Source organism: Nothobranchius furzeri, chromosome 16 (genome assembly GCF_043380555.1).
Source record: "Nothobranchius furzeri strain GRZ-AD chromosome 16, NfurGRZ-RIMD1, whole genome shotgun sequence".
Taxonomy (NCBI): Eukaryota; Metazoa; Chordata; class Actinopteri; order Cyprinodontiformes; family Nothobranchiidae; genus Nothobranchius; species Nothobranchius furzeri.
In genome coordinates, this window is record NC_091756.1 from 53,813,841 (window position 1) to 53,835,837 (window position 21,997).

The 21,997-nt window shown below is 43.4% G+C and overlaps 1 protein-coding gene across 15 annotated transcripts; it reads right to left on the reverse strand.

The window, feature by feature from the left end:
- Positions 1-417: 417 nt before the first annotated feature.
- On the reverse strand, positions 418-21,394 carry exoc7 (exocyst complex component 7). Of its 15 annotated transcripts, none has more exons than XM_015962155.3 (22): positions 21,199-21,394; positions 20,973-21,038; positions 20,151-20,335; positions 19,949-20,054; positions 17,396-17,618; positions 16,789-16,956; positions 16,144-16,155; positions 12,902-12,994; positions 10,304-10,372; positions 9,743-9,888; positions 8,838-8,990; positions 8,650-8,748; positions 8,503-8,565; positions 6,819-6,885; positions 2,818-2,856; positions 2,635-2,697; positions 2,443-2,563; positions 2,251-2,346; positions 2,112-2,175; positions 906-947; positions 695-828; positions 418-613 (listed from the first exon to the last, which is right to left on the reverse strand). In XM_015962155.3, the coding sequence occupies exons 1-22, from the start codon at positions 21,256-21,258 to the stop codon at positions 511-513; spliced, it is 2,172 nt and encodes a 723-aa protein (XP_015817641.1). In that variant the 5' UTR covers positions 21,259-21,394; the 3' UTR covers positions 418-510. The 15 variants fall into 15 exon arrangements, with proteins under 15 accessions (XP_015817641.1, XP_015817640.1, XP_054605459.1 ...); XM_015962154.3 differs by having other exon boundaries at positions 10,304-10,375; XM_054749484.2 differs by lacking the exon at positions 16,144-16,155.
- Between the last annotated feature and the right edge of the window lie 603 nt (positions 21,395-21,997).

A 21,997-nucleotide genomic window follows, 5' to 3' on the forward strand; every position in this document is an offset into this window, starting at 1 on the left:
ACCGAACGTTTTCTCATCAGTGTGAGAAGGAATCCATCAGGTAAATCCTGCACCGGTTTGATGTTTGGTCCACACCTGCTGTAGTCTAAATGTGTGTGGGTGAACTTCTGAGGAGGTTCTGACAGAAAAAATAAAGATCCTGACACTTGTTTATTTTTAAAGCATGGCTCAGTTTTTTGTTACTTTACATGTCATGTTGAGGAAAGATGGAACAAAAAAAAAAAATCCAAGAACTCTAAAGCATCTTTTTTCTATCATCATTTAGGAAAAGGAAGTCGCAAACAGACTTGAGTTCAGATACTGCAGGATAGGAACACACACACACACACACACACCAATAGACACCTCACACCTCCAGATCAAGGTTCTCGCCTTAGATTATCTCCAACAAGTTCCATCAAACAGGTGCAGCAGGAGTCAGAATGATTTAGTGTTTATTAACTGAAATGTAAAGTTACATAAATAAGAGTTTGTGTTGTTACAGAAAACAGAAGCAGGAGTCAGAAAGAATCAGGCAGACGTGTCGAACAGCTTCTCGATCATCTCCTCCACCTCCTCTGGACGATACTTGTGATACTTTTCAGGGTTCTTGGTGAAGGAAATGTTGGTGCATCTGCAGGAGAACAACCCAAATCACAGGGTTCCGTTAGGACTTGGACCTTTAGTTAAACTAAATCAGATCAGCGTCTCTCACCTCTGGAGGAAAGCTCGGTAAGAATCAGAAACCACTTTCTTCTGAGCCTGTCGGATGAAGTGTCGCTGGTCTTTGTCTGGGATGGCCCAGCCTTTCTGGGTCTTACACAGCTCCTCCAAACCATCGTTAAAACCCTGAAAGAGACAAAGTCTGCTGATAGTCTGTTTTTAAATTTAAGACCAGAATTTCACTTTTCCTTTCAATGTCTGACCTTGAATTTGTCTTTTATCACCTGTCGCTCTTTGTCCTTCAGCTGGAGGAAGACAAGATTCAGGTAAGCCCACAGAGATTCAAGGTGAACGTCACAAACTCTTTAGACAAAAGGTCCAAACAGCAGAACCAGCTGGGTCTCAGTCATCACACAATAAACACACACACGATAAACACACACACACACACACGATAAACACACACACACACACGGCAAACATGTGTTGCGACTGCACAGAACAAACTGCTGGCCCAGTTCAGTTTCACCAGCTGAGTCGTGGTGCTGTCGGTGTTGACTACATGTTTACCAGGTCCTTTTGGTTGGTTTAACTAGTTGTGTCATAAATCAGAAAACTGGAACTTGTGACTGATTTGAACAGGAAGTGAACCGGATCAACGACACCACACAGAAGGGCTCGAGACACACAGGAGTGATGTCCCTGAAATAAACACTGAATAAAGACAAGATAAATCTGTAAAATAGAACAAAGTAAACGAAGAACAAACGAAACATTAAACACCAAACGAAATAACCACATAGTCATGGTTTGGTAGAAGTTGTGATGTTGACCTGCTCAGAAAGACAACTAGAAATCTATCTGTCGACCTCTTGGGTCTTCAGTGAGATGTTGCATTTTCATTTAAGATAAAATGATATTTTTATGTTGTTGTTGGCCCGTGAGAAAAGATTTAACCTACAGTAAACAGGAAGTGGAAAGGCTGCAGATAGATGACTAGAATAGAAAATCCCTTTATTGTTCCTCAGTGGGGAAAGCTAGACGTCACAGCAGCGATGACACGTATTACAGGAGAACAAAAGGAGAATAAAAAACAAGAAAAATGAAAAAAAAAAACATAAATCCTGAATATATTTTAAAAATGCTGAATATACCACAAGTAATGAATACCACTGATGCCTTTTATTTAAAACTGACTTGCTCGTGTGTAATTTGGTTATTCCACATTCAGTGTTAATGCAGAAATAAGTTTGTTTCCAAATTACAAATTGCATATTTGTGATAAAGAAAATGTGCAAATTTCCCGTCACTTTTTCAAAAAATATTACGTTTGGGCCGCGACTTCGTCCCAGATTTTCATTTCGGCCCCGTGTGAATTTGAGTTTGACACCCCTGATTTAGATCATACTGACGTGTTCAGACTGACACTTTGGTACCAAAGTTAAGCTGCACTAATAACAAACTCTGACCTTGGCACCAGGCTGAAGAACGGGCATGTTCCGATCCGTCAGGTTCTCTGTCACTTTCAGCCAGCTGCAGCAGAAACAAAGACCTTCAGGTCGAAGCAAACAGGCGGTCCAAACAAGAAACCAGGTCTACTGTGTTTACCTGCGCTGATACATATCAATCTGCTGCTCAATCAGCTCTCTGTATGAATTCTCGGCTCTCTTCTGAGTCACTGTGACCAGCTGGATCAGCTCAGACCTGCAGAGGCAAAAGAACAGCAGAAAAATCAGATCACAGGTTGGACACAGATGGTTTCATCATGCTGCGGAGGAGAGGAGGGAGTGAGACACTGACTTCTCCAGCGACTTCAGGATGTAGTTGTAGTTGTTGTGCAGGAAAATGGCGCTCAGAGCTGAATCCTCATAAACCTTGGATTTACTGAGCAGGTTCAGCTGCAGGTTTCCTAAAACTTTACCTGAAAAACAAAAGAACATCCATCAGGCTGCAGCAGAAATACCTGACAGCAAACAGGTGAGGTGGTCTTACAGATGTAGGAGCTGAGGAGGCGTTTGTTGAAGTCAGAGGTGTAGCTACTCGCAGAACTCGTCTCTGAAAGAAAACAGAAAACATCACACCACCTGTTTACACCGTCAGCACTAAATAATCACACACAGGAGTCTGAAGAATTAGCATAAAGGCAAAAGGTTCAAGCCCGCACGGTCTCCTTACCTCGGGGGTCTAGAGGGATATTGTAAGTGTCCCCCAGAACTAATCGAGCCGAGGCAAAGCAGAGAGAGAGAGAAAAACAGGCACAAGTGCAAAAAGGTTAAAGACATTTGTTAGAGCAGAGAAAGCAAACACTCATCAGCCAGGGAGCGAGGGTTAAAAATAGAAACCAGGCAGAAACATTTCTTCTGATTTCTGACAGAACTGTGAGGCAGGGAGAGCAGAGAGGGGCAGAAGCAGACAGTGCAAGCAAGGAAATGGGTGCTGAACTGGTTTTACTGGGGTACAGGGTGCTACGCAAACAGGATCACATTGTTTTAGATCCAGTTTGTGAAAAGTGATGGGCTTCCAGTGCCAGGTCAGTGAAATACACAAAGTTCTGACATTGAAAATCTGGTTATTTGCAGTGTAAATGTGCCAGGAGCAGTAAAAATAACCAGTGATGCTTAACTCCGTAACACCAAACGTATCATTCCTGCTACTTTTGATTGTAGGCTTCTAACAGCTCTACCTCTTTAACTCATTCACTGCCAATGACGACTAAAGTCGTCATTTGCATTTTTTTACTGTTTGAGCATCGGAACGAGCCCCCGCGCTGAGAGAACAAACATCTCAACTATCGCCTGGATTAAAGACTACCTGACAAACAGACCACAGTTTGTGAGGCTGAAGAACTGCACATCAAACCAGGCGATCAGTAACATTGGAGCACCACAGGGGACTGTACTCTCACCATTCCTTTTCACCCTGTACACCTCAGACTTCCAGTACAAGTCAGAGACCTGTCATCTACAGAAATACTCAGATGACTCTGCAGTTGTCGGGTGTATCAGAGATGGACAGGAAGCTGAGTACAGAGAGCTGGTGGAGCGCTTTGTGGCATGGTGTTGAAACAACCATCTGACCTTGAACGTGAACAAAACAAAGGAGATGATTTTAGACTTCAGAAGAAACAGGGTGGAGTCAAACACTGTTTCCATCATGGGAGAAGAAGTGGAGGTGGTTGAGGAATACAAATACCTTGGAGTTCACCTGGACAACAGACTGGACTGGAGAAAGAACAGCGAAGCCGTTTACAAGAAGGGACACAGCAGACTGCACTTCTTGAGGACGCTTAGGTCCTTCAATGTCTGTAGCAAGATGCTGCAGATCTTCTACAAGTCTGTTGTTGAGAGTGTAATCTCTTCAGCCATCGTCTGTTGGGGTAGTAGCATCAGAAGCAGGGACCTGAAAAGGCTCAACAGCCTAATAAAAAAGGCTGGTTCTGTTCTGGGGACGACTGTGGAACCGCTGGAGGAGATAATGCAAAGAAGGATTCTCCAGAGAATCAAGAAAATTATGGACAACCCTGAGCATTCTCTTCACAAGACTGTCCGACAACGGAAGAGTGTCTTCAGTCAGAGGCTTCTTCAGTTTCGCTGCAGCACTGACCGCTACTGGAGATCCTTCCTGCCAACAGCCATCGTAATATACAACAACTCTTTGATGACTTGATTATTATTATTATCCTGAGCTACTACAGCAATCAATTTCCCTCTGGGATTAATAAAGTATTTTTGAATTGAATTGAATTGAATCTCAGCCCTGAAGCCGATCTTCATCCGCATACGTCACACGTCACGTGATCAGGAAGCAACACATCCATGTGTTAGGAGATCGTTTTGGGCCGTTCCTGTAAAAAAGTGAGGCGCGAACCGGAAATGCGTCTGCCGATCACAATTCGACAACGGATTATGAAAGAACGGATAACGCTCGAAACACACGGATTCTTCCTGGTGTAAGAGGCGAGTCTCCTCTTTGTTTTGGTCGTTTTGGCGTCAACATCATGCTAGCGCGCACCGTTCTGTGACTCTTAAAAAAACAGTAAAAAGGGTGAGAAACACTGGCAGCGAAGGCCGTTAGTGATCAGGAAACGGCTGGCAGTGAATGAGTTAATGGGATTGGTACTTACTTCAAAAACCAGGGGCATCGAACAGAATGTCTTCTGCCCTCTGCTGGAGAATCTAAGTGCAGCAGGTGGGAAGTCCCAGTCATATCTCTATTGTTGTATTTTTATATAAAATACAACCGTAGAACTGAAGGTCCAGCCTTTCACAAATCTGATTATGATTTTGTGCATAAGGTATTAAAGGGTTAAAGGCTCAGATTTATTAATTAATAACTGACCTCTCATCATATCTCATTTATTGTTCAGGTATTTGTGTTTTGGTACAAAGTGACTTTCAAATGAGGATGTAACGATGTAGTTACGATTGAGGCAAACAATAAACTACTTGGAGTGAAAAACACCCGTCAGACTCTGCAGAAGTTGACAGTTTGGCAATAAAGTTCAAGCAGAAAGAGTGCAGCAGAGTAGGAGAAGAGGAGTGCAGGTCAGGTGCAAGGCTAAGAGATGCTCTTCAAAAGCTGCGTCTGCATTGTGAAGATAGACAGGCCCCTGTTCTGGTAGCAATTGTTTAGTCATTCCCAAATTGTGGAATGACACTGGGAAAGGGTCTGGATTATCTTGAGTGGGGTTTAGGCAATAACAGCCCAAAAGTCATGATCTGTGACAAAAGCCTTTTTAGACACAAAACAAACCAAAGAGGACCTCCAGTTATGAAGAGGTATTTCTATAACTACTATAACTGCCTGATCTTCTTGAACCTCCACCTAACTGTGGTGGAGGAGTTTAAATTAAGGCTTTTGCCCTTGAGGCCTAAATCGGGCCTGGCCAGGCCCAGTCTGAACTGGTTCCATGAGCTCATCCACCTGTGAACCCTGTGTGTGACATTTTCATCAAAACAGGAAATCTTGTTCAAGAGTGAGGGTAGGAGAGATCGGGAGATCGACAGGCGGATTGGTTCGGCGTCTGCAGCGATGCGGACGCTGAGCCGATCTGTCGTGGTGAAGAGGGAGCTGAGCCAGAAAGCCAGGCTCTCGATTTACTGGTCGGTCTACGTCCCAATCCTCACCTATGGTCATGAGCTTTGGGTAATGACCGAAAGAACGAGATCGCGGATACAAGCGGCCGAAATGAGTTTCCTCCGTAGGGTGGCCGGGCTCAGCCTTAGAGATAGGGTGAGGAGCTCTGACATTCGGGAGTGACTCAGAGTAGAACCGCTGCTCCTCCGGATCGAAAGGAGTCAGTTGGGGTGGTTTGGACATCTGGTCAGGATGCCTCCTGGACGCCTCCCCGGGGAGGTGTTTCGAGCATGTCCTGCCGGCAGGAGGCCCCCGAGTCGACCCAGGACACGTTGGAGAGGTTACATCTCCAATCTTGTCCGGGAACGCCTTGGGGTCCTGCCGGAGGAGCTGGTGGAGAAGACCGTCTGGAGCTCCCTCGTTGGGATGCTGCCCCCGCGACCCGGACCCGGATGAGCGGAGGAAGACGACGACGACGAGGAAATCACCCGGACTTCCCGGACAAAGTGAAAAGTGGACATGTCTGGGGGAAAGAGGACGTTTGGTCATCCTAGATTTAGTAAAGTTCCAAAAGTTTTCCAGGACCTGAAAATTAGATTTTCTAATTCCATGAGCTTTCCATTTTCTTCATGACCGTACAAACCCTGTATATCCCCGAGCTGGCTTTGGGGTCCTACTGGACGAGCTAGTGGAGGTTGGCTTGGCTGTGGAGAAAACACTCCCCGGATTGGTCCCCACTTTCCACCCCAGATCCGGCACTGGATAAGGAAACGGCGATAAGGTAGAAGGTGGCTACTGTGACTGCCAGCAAGGGAAATCAAAGCTGTTATAACAAAATAATGGAAGCAGTGACCCGTGTTTAATAATGACCCATCAAATGAAGGATTTTAAAGTCCTTTTGGGTTCTCTTGATTGTATTTATACCAGCCATTTCTAAAATGGACCTGTGATTCATTGATGACCTTTTCCTGTTACAAACCACACAGTCATGTCTTTTAACACACATCATGACCTAAACGATCCTTTCGACTGCAGCTGCAGGGTAAATGAACAGGTTAACAGCACTGTGAGACCTGACATTACTCCCTTTTATCATGTACCTTGTGAGGCCAACATAGCTCCAGCTGTCTCGTGAAAGTCCAGAAGCTGCTGTAGAAACAGGATTGTCTGTGGAGAACAGAGTCAAACCAGGTTGTTCATTAACCACTTGTTTCCAAGGAAACCAGCTGACCCAAGCAAACAGCAGAATCCTCCAGAAAACAACAGATAAATGAACATTTGAATGAGCTGAAAATGTTAGCAAATCTGAAGGCTGCTGGAGCAGAAACAGTTCCATACAATTATATTAGAGTTTTTTAACCAGCTAATGTAGATTAGGGTTTTATTCCCACCAAATAAGTATGATTTCATTTGCTCATAACCAAATTCTAGTTTTGACTTTAAAGGAGTGTAGCAAGTGTTTGCAGTGGTCTCTAGTGGGAATGAATGCCTTGTAAGTCATTCTCAGGTGGAACAATGTACCGGTGCACCAACCTTGTAGTGACCCAAAGCTGAGCTTCAGACGGCAGGTTCTGGAGTCTTATTTCCTGACATTTAGACAACTCGCCTCAAACAGCTACGCAACTCTACCACTGACTTGCAACGTGGATGTTGCATCTCCACAAATAGCTCGAGCCTGAAGGAGCTGTGCCGTGTGGTGGAGTTCCTAATGCTAACGGTTAGCTTCTACTAGCCGAGATGTTCTCTGCTGTTTCATGGACGTTAAACCAACGGCCTTCCCCATCAAGATAGGCGAGTCCATGAACGTCCTACCAAATCCAACCATTTCACCATCTATTTCCCATCAGAAGCTGATGGAGGAGACAGGTGTATTAACTATTTTCATGTTCAGCCTGCATGGAAAACCCATCAACAGATTCCAGTTTTCTACATCTCTCTCAGAACAGGTGTGTGAGTATAAATTAATTCAATTCAATTCAAAAATACTTCATTAATCCCAGAGGGGAATTGATTGCTGTAATTGAAAAGGACTGGAAAGAGCTTTGGTGAGTTTATGGAACGGGTGAGTTGTGAGTGCTTATGGCAATAAAAGAAAGAATACGGTTATCAGCTATTGCTAACGTCCTAAAAACCAAGACTTGCTGTAGATTTCATGGGTTACCAACTTCCACCGGTATAAATGTCTTTTACTCTGAAATCTAAACCATTTGCTTCTCTTAACTAGAGGGCTTAAAATCACCAACTAGTAGGCAAACACTCTGTTATCTGCAGTAACTGATTTAAAGAGCAAGTCACCCCCTACCAGAGTCTAACTCCACTCCCACTTCATGTTTGAAAAATGCAACAAATGTCGTTGCCTAGCAGACCGAGAGGGCGGAGCCGCTAACAAATACACACACACAGGCTCACAACGACATTGTGACATCATAATGTACCAGTTTACATCATAGCATACCTCTTAGCCAATAGCGGTGGCAGATTTAAATTAAAACACAGTGCAGAGTTTTTACCTGACAACGGCACAACACTGCCAGCTTTAGGCAGAATATTTAAATTTTAACTAAGATGCACTGAAGTGCCAAATTATTGACGACACGTGTCTGCAGCACGATTAGACACTCGCTTATTTAGTTTATCAGCAAAAAAAAGTTGATTTGGGGGTGACTTGCTCTTTAAGTGAACAAAACAGTGTCTCGTTAGTGTTGGGTCAGAACACACGACGAACAGAACTCTGAGCTTATATCTGAACTAAACCCACGTAATCAGCAGAGAGGCTGAACTTACGTTGCTCGTCAGCTCATGGACGGTTCCATCTTTGGGCATGTTGTACTCTTTATCCGGATCATTCTGTAGGTTTCAGACACAACAAAGTGGGTGAAGACTGAATTATCAGTCATTGATTTATGATGAATTATGCAATGATCCTCCTGCCTTGATGCTGTCTGCAAACTCCTCTAGAGCTTTGGCTCCGATCGTCTCCATGGAGGTGATGAGCGTCGGCAGCTTGTTCTTGGTGCTCGCTGCTGTTCCCTGCATGCAGCATCACACATAAACTTTTACACACATGTAACTGATTATTCTCCTACAGGATCTAAACGATGAGGCTGTGCGGCTTGGACCTGCAGCGTGGAGTCGAACTCAGACTTGTTCATCTTCAGGTGCCTCAGGACCGGGAAGATGGTGAGGATGGCAAAGTAGTCACGCCTCTCGATTGCCCGGCGGGCTGCCAGCACAATGTTGTCTCCTTCCAGCATCAGGTTGTTCAACGCTTCCTGAGAGCAGAAGACACCATCAAACTCATCCTGTAGGCAGGAAGTGACCTAACGTCTTCTAACAGTCAGCAATAACAAATAAAGTCCAGTTTTAAATGTTTACAGCAAAGAGAAAACAAATGTCTGAACACAGATGAGACCAGGTTCAATGTGTTCATTTTATTTTGCTTTACAGACATAAAATACATCAAATCTAACATTTCAAAGCCTTTGTGACACAAATATCTGAAAGAACTCTGCCTTTTTATTCATCATGTCTTTTATCGAGAGCAGAATCAGCTCAGGTGAACTTTTGCAATTTGTTCTTCCTAAGGTTCGCGCAGAGCTGGGAAAGACGGCTTTTAGCTTCGCTGCTCCATCTACATGGAAATCTCTACAGAGAGATCTAAAAATCAAGGATTTGGTTTCCTTGAGTGGATTTAAGACTCTGATTAGGTCACTGGAATCCAGACCATCAGTGTGTTAATGTTTTAAATGAGTTTATGTGGAAATGTATTTCAATGTGAACGTATTAATGTTGCTGCTCTGTCGGTCTTGGCCAGGTCTCCCTTGCAAAAGAGATCTTGTATCTCAATGGGACCAACCTGGTTAAATAAAGGCTAAATAAATAAAATAAATAATAGTTTCAGCACTAAGACGTGTCCAGGGTCTTTTCTCTTAACGATTATTAAAGGCTCGCCTAGCTCCTCTGGTTAAGACCTCTTCACCATAAAGATGTGACCAGACCTCAGACGCTGTTTCAATGGTCTGACCTGAATCAGGGAGTCAAAGGTCTTCTTCTGATGATGCTCTGGGATGATTTCCGTCAGGAGGGCGTACTCACTCTGAGCCAGCTTCACAAATGCACTGATACAGTGGATGTACGAGTCGATCTCGATGTCCAGCACATCGTCCTTCCCTGGAGCACAGACGCCTCCAGTCAGTCAAAACCCTCTGATTCACATCACAGAGCAAAATTCCTGATCCAGCCTTTCCTGTAACCCGAGTGGTTCTGAAGGGCTTCAAAGGTTTCATCACTATTGATTAACTGGAGATCTGTTATCAGTGTTTAATAAATGACTCTCAGATTTAAAGGGAATATTTACAAAACTAGACATTTTACTGATGTTGATTACTGAGTTCATTAGAATTCCTCCTGTGGTTTAGATCCAACTAGGACAGGGTTTCTGAACAGGATGCAAGTCAAGGACAGCTAAGGACCACGTGGACCATAACTGGCCCAAGCGTCGTGTCCGTAGGTCACAATTGAACCAGCAGAAAATGAGTGAGAACTTCCTGTTTTCCTTCTCTGCCCTTGTGTTCCTGTCACTCACCTGCAGCGGCCCCGTGCTTCTCGTTCAGGGCCTCTGTGTGGTGTTTGACCCGCAGGTCGTGATCGTAACCTGCTGGGTGAGGGTGGGACAGCACAGACACCAGTCAAACCACAGAGGTTCTGACCAGGCTGAGGGGTAAAGGGGAGGGGGCTGACCCTGGATCAGCTGTTCTGACCACCACCAAGCACCAGCAAGGAGACGAGGAGAAGAACTGAAGTGATTTGTTTGGAGCATCGACTGATTCAGAGCTTAACTAGGAGAGAAATCAGCAGCTTCTGATTCATCGCAGCATTTTAAATCTGATCATGACTCACGTTCCCACTGCAGAGCCATGGATTTATTTCCTACAATGCATTTCACCAAGCTCTAACATGGCTTCTTAAGAGCAGACTTAAATTCATGCTCATGCATATGGCAGACGCCTCTATCAAAAAGGACTTGAACATGTTTGTTTCAGACCTCGGGGAGGAAACGGGAGAACACGCGCACTCAACCATGCACGCATGAGGAGAACCTCCTTGCAGTGAGGAAACCACCTGCACCAACACGCATCCTCAAATGTACTGTTGTGAAAGTCTTTGTTTGCACAAAGGGTCTGAAAATGTGAATGTTTTAAACGAGTAAAGAAATAAAAACTGTCCAGACACAAACTTTTGGATGCAAAATCTCACCTAAAAAGATACTGACAATAATATATTTAATTATAAGTAGTTTTACTTTATAAATGATTGTAATCAGAAGTTGAAAACAATAAAAGCATTAAAAACTTTGGGGGTCTAAAAAAAATCATTTAATGGTTGTTTAAATAAAAAATGTTTCTAATTGGAAAGTGATTAGCTTCATCAGTGGGAACGTGTTTCAGGATGTTCCTACAGTGGGGCAAAAAAGTATTTAGTCAGCCACCGATTGTGCAAGTTACAGAGGTCAGTAATTTTCATCATAGGTACACTTCAACTGTGAGAGACAGAATGTGAAAAAAATCCACGAATTCACAAGGCAGGATTTTTAAAGAATTTATTTGTAAATCAGGGTGGAAAATAAGTATTTGGTCACTACAAACAAGGAAAATCTCTGGCTCTCACAGACCTGTAACGTCTTCTTTAAGAAGCTTTTCTGTCCTCCACTCGTTACCTGTATTAATGGCACCTGTTTGAACTCATTATCTGTATAAAAGACACCTGTCCACAGCCTCAAACAGTCAGACTCCAAACTCCACTATGGCCAAGACCAAAGAGCTTTCGAAGGACACCAGGAAAAGAATTGTAGACCTGTACCAGACTGGGAAGAGTGAATCTACAATAGGCAAGCAGCTTGGTGTGAAAAAATCAACGGTGGGAGCAAATATCAGAAAATGGAAGACATACAAGACCACTGATAATCTCCCTCGATCTGGGGCTCCACGCAAGATCTCATCCCGTGGGGTCAAAATTATCATGAGAACGGTGAGCAAGAATCCCAGAACCACACGGGGGGGACCTGGTGAATGACCTGCAGAGAGCTGGGACCACAGTAACAAAGGTCACCATCAGTAACACACTACAACGGCAGGGAATCAAATCCTGCAGTGCCAGATGTGTTCCGCTGCTGAAGCCAGTGCATGTCCAGGCCTGTCTGAAGTTTTCCAGAGAGCGCATGGATGATACAGCAGAGGATTGGGAGAATGTCATGTAGTCAGATAAAACCAAAGTAGAACTTTTTGGTATAAACTCAGCTCGTCGTGTTTGGAGGAAGAATACTGAGTTGCATCCCAAGAACACCATACCTACTGTGAAGCATGGGGGTGGGAACATCATGCTTTGGGACTGTTTTTCTGCTAAGGGGACAGGACGACTGATCCGTGTTAAGGACAGAATGAATGGGGCCATGTATGGTGAGATTCTGAGCCAAAACCTCCTTCCATCAGTGAGAGCTTTGAAGATGAAACGTGGCTGGGTCTTCCAACACAACAATGATCCCAAACGCACCGTCCGGGCAACAAAGGAGTGGCTCCGTAAGAAGCATCTGAAAGTCCTGGAGTGGCCTAGCCAGTCTCCAGACCTCAACCCCATAGAAAATCTGTGGAGGGAGTTGAAAGTCCGTGTTGCTCGGCGACAGCCCCAAAACATCACTGCTCTTGAGAAGATCTGCATGGAGGAATGGGCCAAAATACCAGCTACTGTGTGTGCAACGCTGGTAAAGACCTATAGTAATCGTTTGACCTCTGTTATTGCCAACAAAGGTTATGTTACAAAGTACTGAGTTGAATTTTTGTTATTGACCAAATACTTAATTTCCACCCTGATTTACAAATAAATTCTTTAAAAATCCTGCCATGTGAATTCATGGATTTTTTGTTCACATTCTGTCTCTCACAGTTGAAGTGTACCTATGATGTAAATTACTGACCTCTGTCATCATTTTAAGTGGGAGAACTTGCGCAATCGGTGGCTGACTAAATACTTTTTTGCCCCACTGTATATCCCTTTGAAGCAGATGTGACTCCAAGTAGAAGTCCAGAGGTCTGGATGGTGAAACTCCTCTGAGTCTAAAAGCTGCTGCAACTGACAGGATTTTCTGATTCAAACTGCAGAAAGCAAAGAAAAGACCAAAGTGCTTTACCTTCCAAAGGAGTGAGGTTAGAGCCCCCCTTTTTCCCATCCAGCCCATGCTGTGAGTACTGTTTCAGAAGGTTCTGAGCCTTGCGAATGGTCCCTGGTCCCATAAACAGAGATAGAGTCCAGAGGAGGGGGCAGTGAGGTCCAGACAGCCAAGAAACGCCAGGAAGGACAGAAGAAGAAGGAGAAAGAGCTAGGAAGTGAGTGATGAGACAAACAGCACATCCCTCCACCACAAGGCAGCCAGCAGAGGTGTGTGTGTGTGTGTGGGGGGGGGGGGGGGGGGGGGGACGGACAGTCTACCATCACCGTAGCTACACAACAGGACAACCAGGTAGGACACAAACTAAAGGTGAGCAGGGCTGACACACAGCTCCAGGGTCATGGAAGAAAGCACAGGTTAGAACAGGTTCAAACAGCATCATCATCATCAGTCTGTTACAGTTTGAGACACAAAACCACCTTAAACACTTAAAAACAGACTAATGTACACTAAGACTTCCGTTAGTGAGCAGGTTTAACTAGGGCTGTGCCGTTAATCCAATCAGTGTTTCAACTACAGGTCCAAATGTCACAAAAATTATGTCAACCAAAATAAATACATCAGAAAAAATGATTTTGTTACCTTCAAGTTCATAAGCATGCTCTTATTTTGACAAGAACGACAGACAATAACTTCCTTTCCTTGAGAGGGCTAAACTCGCAGGGAGAGGTCAAAACGCAGACTTGTTCATATAATCCACTATTTAGAGAGCAGGGGATCATTTGAACTCAGCCAGTCTTGACTGGAGCTCAGTGACCTCCTCAGGAGAAATCCTGTTCATCTTATTAAAACAAAAAAAATGGTATCCTTGGTTGTAATTCTGCTGAGTCAGCGCTGAGCGTCCGACACCAACAGTAAATATTTCACACGAAATGTTTGTTGCAAACAGAACAGCTCTATGAGAACCAGAAGCTTTTTAACGCAGCAGGAACGTACATCAACATGGAAGGGCTTCCTCTAAATGCAGCACAATCCCTCATCTAAACACGGCCAGGCTGCAGCCGAATGAGGAGCAGCCTGAGCTCCGAGTTAAACGGACGTGCCAAAATCGATTCAGCCTTACATAAAACCATCTGGTGATTTTCAGCCCGCAGAGTCATCATCTTTAATACTCTTAATTAAGATGTTCCTGTAATGGAGCAGCCCTAGCTGTCACTGAGAAAAGAAATCAGTCACATCAGACAGGCAGCTGTGTGTTAGCATGTTAGCATCACATCATCACACATGCAGCAAACGCAGCAGCAACACGACTGAGTTTCACTGCTGACTCAAACATTTCAGCTCCTTTTGACCTTTGTTTGAACCGACCTGCTCGAGTCAGACCTCTGTTCTGTTCCACAAACGCCTACAGCTCAAACGTTGAGTAGAAGAACACTTTTAGTCCAACAGAGAGATGTGTGAAGACAAAGTTCAAAGATAGACAGCAAGCCTGAGAGAACGAATTGACCAACGATGCAGAAGTTTCAAGATTTTACTGATTTCTATTCAAAAAACAACAAACTTGAGCTACAGACAATAAAGTAATAATAGAACATAGAGCCTAAGAAATGTGTCTGCCCATCCAAGAGTTAGAGTCCTCCTGCTGTTTCGCCTCATACTTGAACCTGACCTGCTGTGGAGCTCATTTACAGCATCCGTTACCATGGCGATGATCACAGGCAAGGAGTGAATCATCTGCGTGACTCTGAAACCACCAAACTGAACCTGATCGACCATGATTAGGTTACTGGTTCTGCTTCACATTACAGACAGAACACGACCCGGAGAGACCTCCGCAGGATCAACGTTAATGATGGGTCGGCTGCACTCAGTTCTCCCGTCGCCGTTTCAGCACAAACAGAAGCAGAAACGTTAAACTAAATATGGCCGACAATCAAGTAGAAATCAAAGTTGGACTCCACTGAAGAAAAGAAAACCAGTGTTTGGCCAGAAGACAGATCTGCTGAAGGTTCACCAGGAAGTAAGTCTGGAAAGTTGCTCCTTTCACTCAGGATTTTGCTAATCAAATGTTTTTTGAGACGTTTGCATTAAATGTGAGTTAATTCAACAACAGGCTGCTAAACAACTGACATTCTGTTACGTTTAAGCAATGTACTTTTTATCAAGACTTCATCACAGCTTGACTAGGAATAAACAATAGTTAGAAACGCTTCTGAACCGCCTTGACACACAAACCTCTTCACCAGTACATGTCAAGAACTGGTTCCTGATTTAAACTACAACAACCAATCTAGACAAACTGAAACCCTCCACAGCAGAAGACCTTTACCCCCAAATTCCACTACCTCCGCTCCGCTCCGACACGAACGCCGGAGCAAAATCGGTCCCGTTGTAGTCAATCAGAGCAATTCCACTACTGCGGCCGTGCTCCAGCAGTGCGGCGCCGTGCGCCGCCCTCTGTTCCGGCGTCCGGCAAAAATAGAATCGATCCTATTTTTGCCGGACGCCGGAGCACCTCCGCATTAAATGGACAGAAATCACAACCGCCCAACAGGAAAAGGAGCAAGCACAACTTCCGTTTTTCACAATAAATCGATAAACAAAAGGCGTTTTTTGTTTCATATGCACAGGTTTAACAACTTTTAACAACTATCAATGGCAGCTGAAGTTTAAATGCACAAAAGTAAGCCATAAATACAGTTTCTACTGTCAAAGTAGTCACACTTTGTTGATCCAAACACTGCTGATCTCTCAACACAAATGATGGGCAGATTAAGCAGTTCTTGTCGATGCTTCTCCCACACAACGGGTGTTTGGATCTAAACTTCCGCGTTTATTGCTCGGACTGTATCGCAAGATCTCGAAAATCCTGCGCACGCTTGTTTGCCCACCTCAGGTCTCCGCACCGGAGCGGAGCCGTTGTAGAGCGGGTACCAAGAAAAATTGAGTTCGGAAGCGAGCGGCTGCGGAAGGCGGGGACGGACCGGAGCGGAGGTAGTGGAATTTGGGGGTTAGGGATCCCGTCTCCGTAAAGTGAGCCGGAACTCCAGGGTGTTTGTCTGGAACAGCAACGAGCCTCATTACTTTTAATCAGCTTCACCTTTTCGGTATGAGACATTTTCCACACCATGAAGCTAAAGGCCTTCACGCTGAAAACGACCTGTCAGACACAGCTGAGCGAAAACCGAACTGACATGGAGGCGAAGCGTGGCGTCAGGCGGACAGCAGGAAGCACAGTGCTCACACTGAAGCTTTGCATTTACCTGGGATGTAGACTGATGTCATCGGAACACAGGGATTATGAAGAGGAAAGGATGAAGGATGGTTAGAACATTTAAAACCAGGTCCCATGTTGTCGTTCTTTTTCAAACACAGAACCAGTTTTGTTTACCTGTTTTGTAGCTACGTTTCGCCGACGGCTGCCGGCTTCTTCAGGCTGACGCTGATGGTGGCGCGTCACTTCCTTCTCCGTTTATCTGCGGGCAGCAGAGGATGTTGTCGCCCTCTACTGCCCGCTCTCCCCTCTCCGACGATGCAGTCCCGTGCGTGGTCCAGCGCAGCCCGCAGATAAACGGAGAAGGAAGTGACGCGCCACCATCAGCGTCAGCCTGAAGAAGCCGGCAGCCGTCGGCGAAACGTAGCTACAAAACAGGTAAACTAAACTGGTTCTGTGTTTTAAAAAGAACGACAACATGGAATTAGAAATAACGCACAGCAAGAACACACCTAAGATATTTAAAACCAGAGACAGGATCTCTGAAGCTCAGGGAGTCTCTGACAAATCCTCAGAGGACCGTGGCTGGATGGAAATCAGATTCTGACATCTAACAGGTTCGGACTTGTTTGCTGGGTCCAGCTAAAGGCGTAAAGGTCATGAAGACAAAAGCTCAGAGGAATCTGCTGCTGACCTGGTCTCTTTGGAATCTTTTTGGTGGGCGTGTCCTTCCGTTTGGTTTGGACAGCAGGAGAGTAGAGGATCCCAGAGGAGGCACTGTTCTTACGGAAGTGGTCCTTCAGGCCTTTGATGGAGCGATCCAGCTGACTGGACCTGATCTGGTAGTAGACGTTCATGAAATCTGAAGACAGGAGAAGAAGAGATGGTTCGGGAGAGAAGTGTCTAAATACCTCACAGTCTGACAACACTTAGCTCAGAGATAATGGGCTTCTATAAGGGGAAAAGTATTTTCTGTATTTTAACTATTTCAGCTAATAATGATTCCACCATGGTCTCCTCCTGGTCCCGACATGGCCCACACCTACCGGTGGTTATGGACTACAACCTGAACCACCTCCTATTGCATGATGATTACCCTGGAAGCTGTGATTAATGAACCATAAAAGAAAATCAACCTTCAGGAACAGCTGGTGTGTAAAATCTGCCCAGAGACTGAAGACAATTTGTTGGACTTATGGAACCAAAACAATGATGAGGACTCCACAGGTTTAACCCAAAAAGTTTTAGGACCAAATATTCATAAATAGTGAGACGTAAGACACCTCTAAAACTAGTCATACCCTGGTTGCGTCCATATTCCACCAGCCAGCTGGCGATGCAGATGATATCCTGGAGGACAGCCTCAGGCAGGTGCTCTAGCAACACCTCCTCCTGCAGCTCCATGTCTTCATCAACACTGATAACGTCCAGGATGAGAATTGGGGGGACGGGTTTACTGTAGCGGTTCAGAAGGCTCCGAAATTCGGCCTCCAGCAGCTCTTTACCCTTCTCAAAACGAGCTTTCTGCAGAAATAATATCCAAGCTGTTATCTCGTAATGAACAAGTTAAAGGTACCATTATGTGATTTACTGTCAATATTAAGCTTTGCTTCGACTCTTAGCTCTGACCATTACATCCTCTGTACCCTGCCCTAGTCAATTTGTGCAAACAGTAAAACGGTGGTTCTCAAAGTTGGGGTCGCGACCTTACTGTGGGTCGTGAAACACCAAGTTTGTGGTCCTGAAATGGGCCCCAAAAACCCAATTAAATGTAAAATAAATAAATAATTTAAATACTAATAGTTGTTTTCATGTAAATTATTACAAATGACTAAAATGATAGATGGTTACTGTTATTTATATTGTCACTATGTTCTTGTTCAGTCGTTTTATTGATGTTTTCACTTGAACAGGTAATAATGGGAGTGGAAAGTCACTGCTGGTGTTAAATTGTAAATAAAGTAAGAAATAAATTGCTTCCAAAAGAAATCTGTTTATTGTTCAAACAAAGAGAAGGTGGGTATAACTTAAGAGGGAAATTGAATTTAAAAATACAAAGTGCTAGAACAACTTTAAAAACTAGGTCAATTGCAATTGCAGGAGTTAAATTATGGAACAGTCCAACAGAAGAGATAAAAGAAAGTAAAAACAAACCAGTTTAAAGTAAAATATAAAAACCTAATTTTAAATAAGTATAAGAATGAAGAAAACAGGGTTAACCCAGGACGGTAATGTGGCTGGTCATGCTGTTGTGCTTCTTTTTCGGTGTTTTTTTTTTCTTTTTTCTTTTTTTCTCCATAACTGGTGAAACTGCAAATTTACACATTCTCTGTTTTCTATATGTTGTTTGTTTTTGTTTTTTTATATTTTTTTTTCATATGTTGTTTGTTTAATTTAAGACTGAAAGAAAATTAAATGAATAAGAGGTAAAACTTGGGGGTAGGGACAAATAAGTAAATACTTCTGCCTACTCCTTCTCAAACAAATAATGGAATTATATTTTGTAATGATACATGTGTGAAATCTTTGAAATAAAAATGAACTGAACTGTAAATGAACACTCTAAACATGAAAAATCCATCCATCTCTTTTCTGTCAGCGTTTGGTTTAAAAAATGAAGTGCCTAAAAAAAGCTGTTTCAAAAATCCCCCAATTGTGATGTCACAAACAGGGAAAGTAGATTAGAACTACCCCTCATGTGCAAGAGAGAACTGCTGCTGCAGGACCAGTGGCTTACCCCTACTGCACACTGGAAGCATCTGTGGCACGGAGCAGCAGCAGAAAGACTTACTTGCAACAACTGCTGCACTCCAGAGCATACCGGGAGAGTATCAGCTGCAAAGCGGCTTCTCTGCTGTGCTCCTCGCTCAACCAGCGGAATCACAAAATCCCTCGAGACTTCCACCATCCTCCTTGCTTAACTCGCGAGATCACAAAATCCCTCAAGTTTATGTCGTCCGCCATTAAACCAAAAAGAAGGAAATCACGTTTGTTGACATATATGATGTTGTTCCTCTCAACTGCCAGGACAAAAGCCATAAAAAACACACAGCTGCACTTCTGGAATGATGCAGGGAGTAAATAAGCCGCTGGGTCGCTTGTATTGATGTAATCTACATAAATGTGAAGTCGCATCGCTGCAATATACATTTATTTTGAAAATTACTGGGGTTTTACACTGAAATCGTGTGTGATTTCCTGTCTAGCACTACATTAATTGTTGCATCCCGGAAGCGGCTCGCGGCAAAAATAGAACACGATCCCATCTTTAGCGGTGCGGTGTGCCACTTCTGAGATGCATCTGAAAATGGCCGAGTCGCGGCTGGTTTGAATCACCCCCATAGATTTGAATGGGTTTTATTTGAAGCAGTGACGCTCTGCTGCTCTTCTGCAGTGCTGATGCTTCCATTGAGCAGTAGGGGTTACTCTGATCCTTTCCTGGATATCGAAGCTTCTCAGCTAATAGCAGCCTGAGTGAGTGGGATGGGTGGGCGTGGCCAATTACAGCTTGTTTTCCTAAAGCAACGTAATGGCTCACTCTGGAAGATACTAAAACTGTCAAGAATAAAACTACTGAAATCACTTAACGTAAGAGGGATTTGGTGCAAAAAAACTTCATAAACATATTTGGTATCAACCAAAGAACTGTTATAATTTAAGAAAAAAAGTTATGTTCCCTTTAAAGTTATCTTGATCAACAGTTTCTCAGGAGTTCTGAAGGTCATACTCTATTTTTGATTTGGACTTTCGGCTGTTTTTTTCCACCACCAGAATAAATTATTTTAGCACCAATGAGAGGATTCAGTCAAATGTGTCCTAGTAGCAGGACAAACAGATTCAGGATGAGATCGTACCACTGTGTTGAGCTCAGGGCTGTCAGGGTGGTTGTCCTGAAAGTATTCCACAGCTTTCTGGATCTTTGCGATACAAGCGAGATACTCGTCCAGTCTGCCTGCAGGTCTGAGACACAACAAGCGCACGCACGCACACGCACACACACGTTATGACTCAATACCAGTAGCAGAACCATTTAATGTTTCCAGAGACAGTCCTCACCCCTCTCGAATGATCCTGTCAGTGTCTTTGGCCACGTGGTAATAACTAATGACGTGATCCATGCAGGAAAGAGTTTTGTCCACATTGTCCTGCAGTCGCTGCAGGTTCTCTGTCTGCTTGTGGACCGGGATGATGGAGTTCTCCAGCTGCATTAGGCGGCTCTCAAACGATGACAGGATGGAAACCTTTCAGGATGAGAAAGAAAATAACAAAAGGTTCAAAACACTGAGAATATAAATATAGGGCTTCTAGTTCGGTTCAGACAAAAGAAAACTTGTGTTTAGAACAAAATCCCTTTAAATCATTGGAACCTAACAGATAGTTTGTGCTTTTATTGAAAAAAAAAGTCATAGATTCATGTATAATAAAATTAGAAATCGAGTTTAGATTACAACCATAAATACTTATATATAATATATAATAAACTCTTAGCAGTGTCCCACATGAACGGAAACAATTGTCTTAGTTTAGTCAAAGTGGGCTTCAGATAAATAAAATACAAAATAATAAAAAGGTTTCAACAGACAAAAAACTAACAATTTACGATTAAATAGCAGTTTCAAATAAACAACATCCATTGAAACATTTCAGACACATGTAAAGTCACTATTTTCAACTTTCAATCTTAAATGTTTATCTTTTTTTATGTTTTCTGCTTTAATTTTTAAACGGGATTTTATTTGATTGGTCGCTTTAATAACTGTATATTAAACGAAACGTGTCCCTTGAAACCTAGACTGACCTTTGACCTTATAATTTTTTATTGGTAACTTTTGAAACGTTTGTTCGTTAGGTGACCCGGATGTTGTGTTGTTTTCTTACCATGCCTTTGGTCAGCTGATCGCTCTTCTCCAGGTTCTCTCGGATGAATGACAGCGTCTCCTGCTCCTGTAACATCCCACAGAAAATCAACAGCTCACCACAAACAGTCTGAAAACACTAAGAACGATCAGAGTTTGCTCTCAGCTGGTGTCTGGACTCTGTTATTGTTCGTTTTAAGCACCGAATTGGGCAGAATAAAGCCCCTTCCTGTCCATCGGAGTCTGACCTGCTTCAGTTTCTCCTCAATCTCCCGCTTCCTGGCGGACGCGTCCTCAGTAGGAATCATCCTGAAGTTAGTTCCCGTCAAAGGGCTGTCTCCAAGGAGGAATGAGCGATTACAGACCTGTTTAGGTCATTAAAAAAAACTAGCAAAAGCCACAGTTCCTAAAAGCTAAAGGTAGCAATCACAAACTAGGTTGGACAGCCCCAACAGCCGTAACTTCCGGCTGTCATTTCAGAATAAATCAACACTTGGAGATCAGATCGGAAAATGCATTTTACTGAGCATTTGACATCAAATATTGACTCTAGATCTAAATATCTGTGTCTATTTATATCAGATAAAACTCCGGGGTACACTACATAGAAAGGTTTCGGCAGGGGAGCACTTAGCTTTCATCCGATATTTTTAAAGCCTTGAGCTATTAAATGTAAAACTGAACATTAGAAATTTGAGTATGTTTAATGGTGTTAAGGTTTCGCAATTTGTTTGTAGTTTAATTTGTTTACTTGTAAACATCATAAATGTTTGAGTTTATTTTGAAGGCATGTTTAGAAAGTATCCGGTGAGGCGTGTTAGTCTTTTCCGGTATCTGAATTGAATTTAAACCACGATACTTGAATTAGGAAACATGTCTTTACACTAATTATTAACAGCAAATCATTTAGAGCGAGTCCAGCAAATAAAAGTATAACCGTTTTAATGAAACTGCAGTGAACGAGTTGTCGACCTCCAGTGGAGTAATAACGGAACTTCACTTTGATTCTAAATATTAGCCTATTTATTTCAATTAAATTGTGTTTGT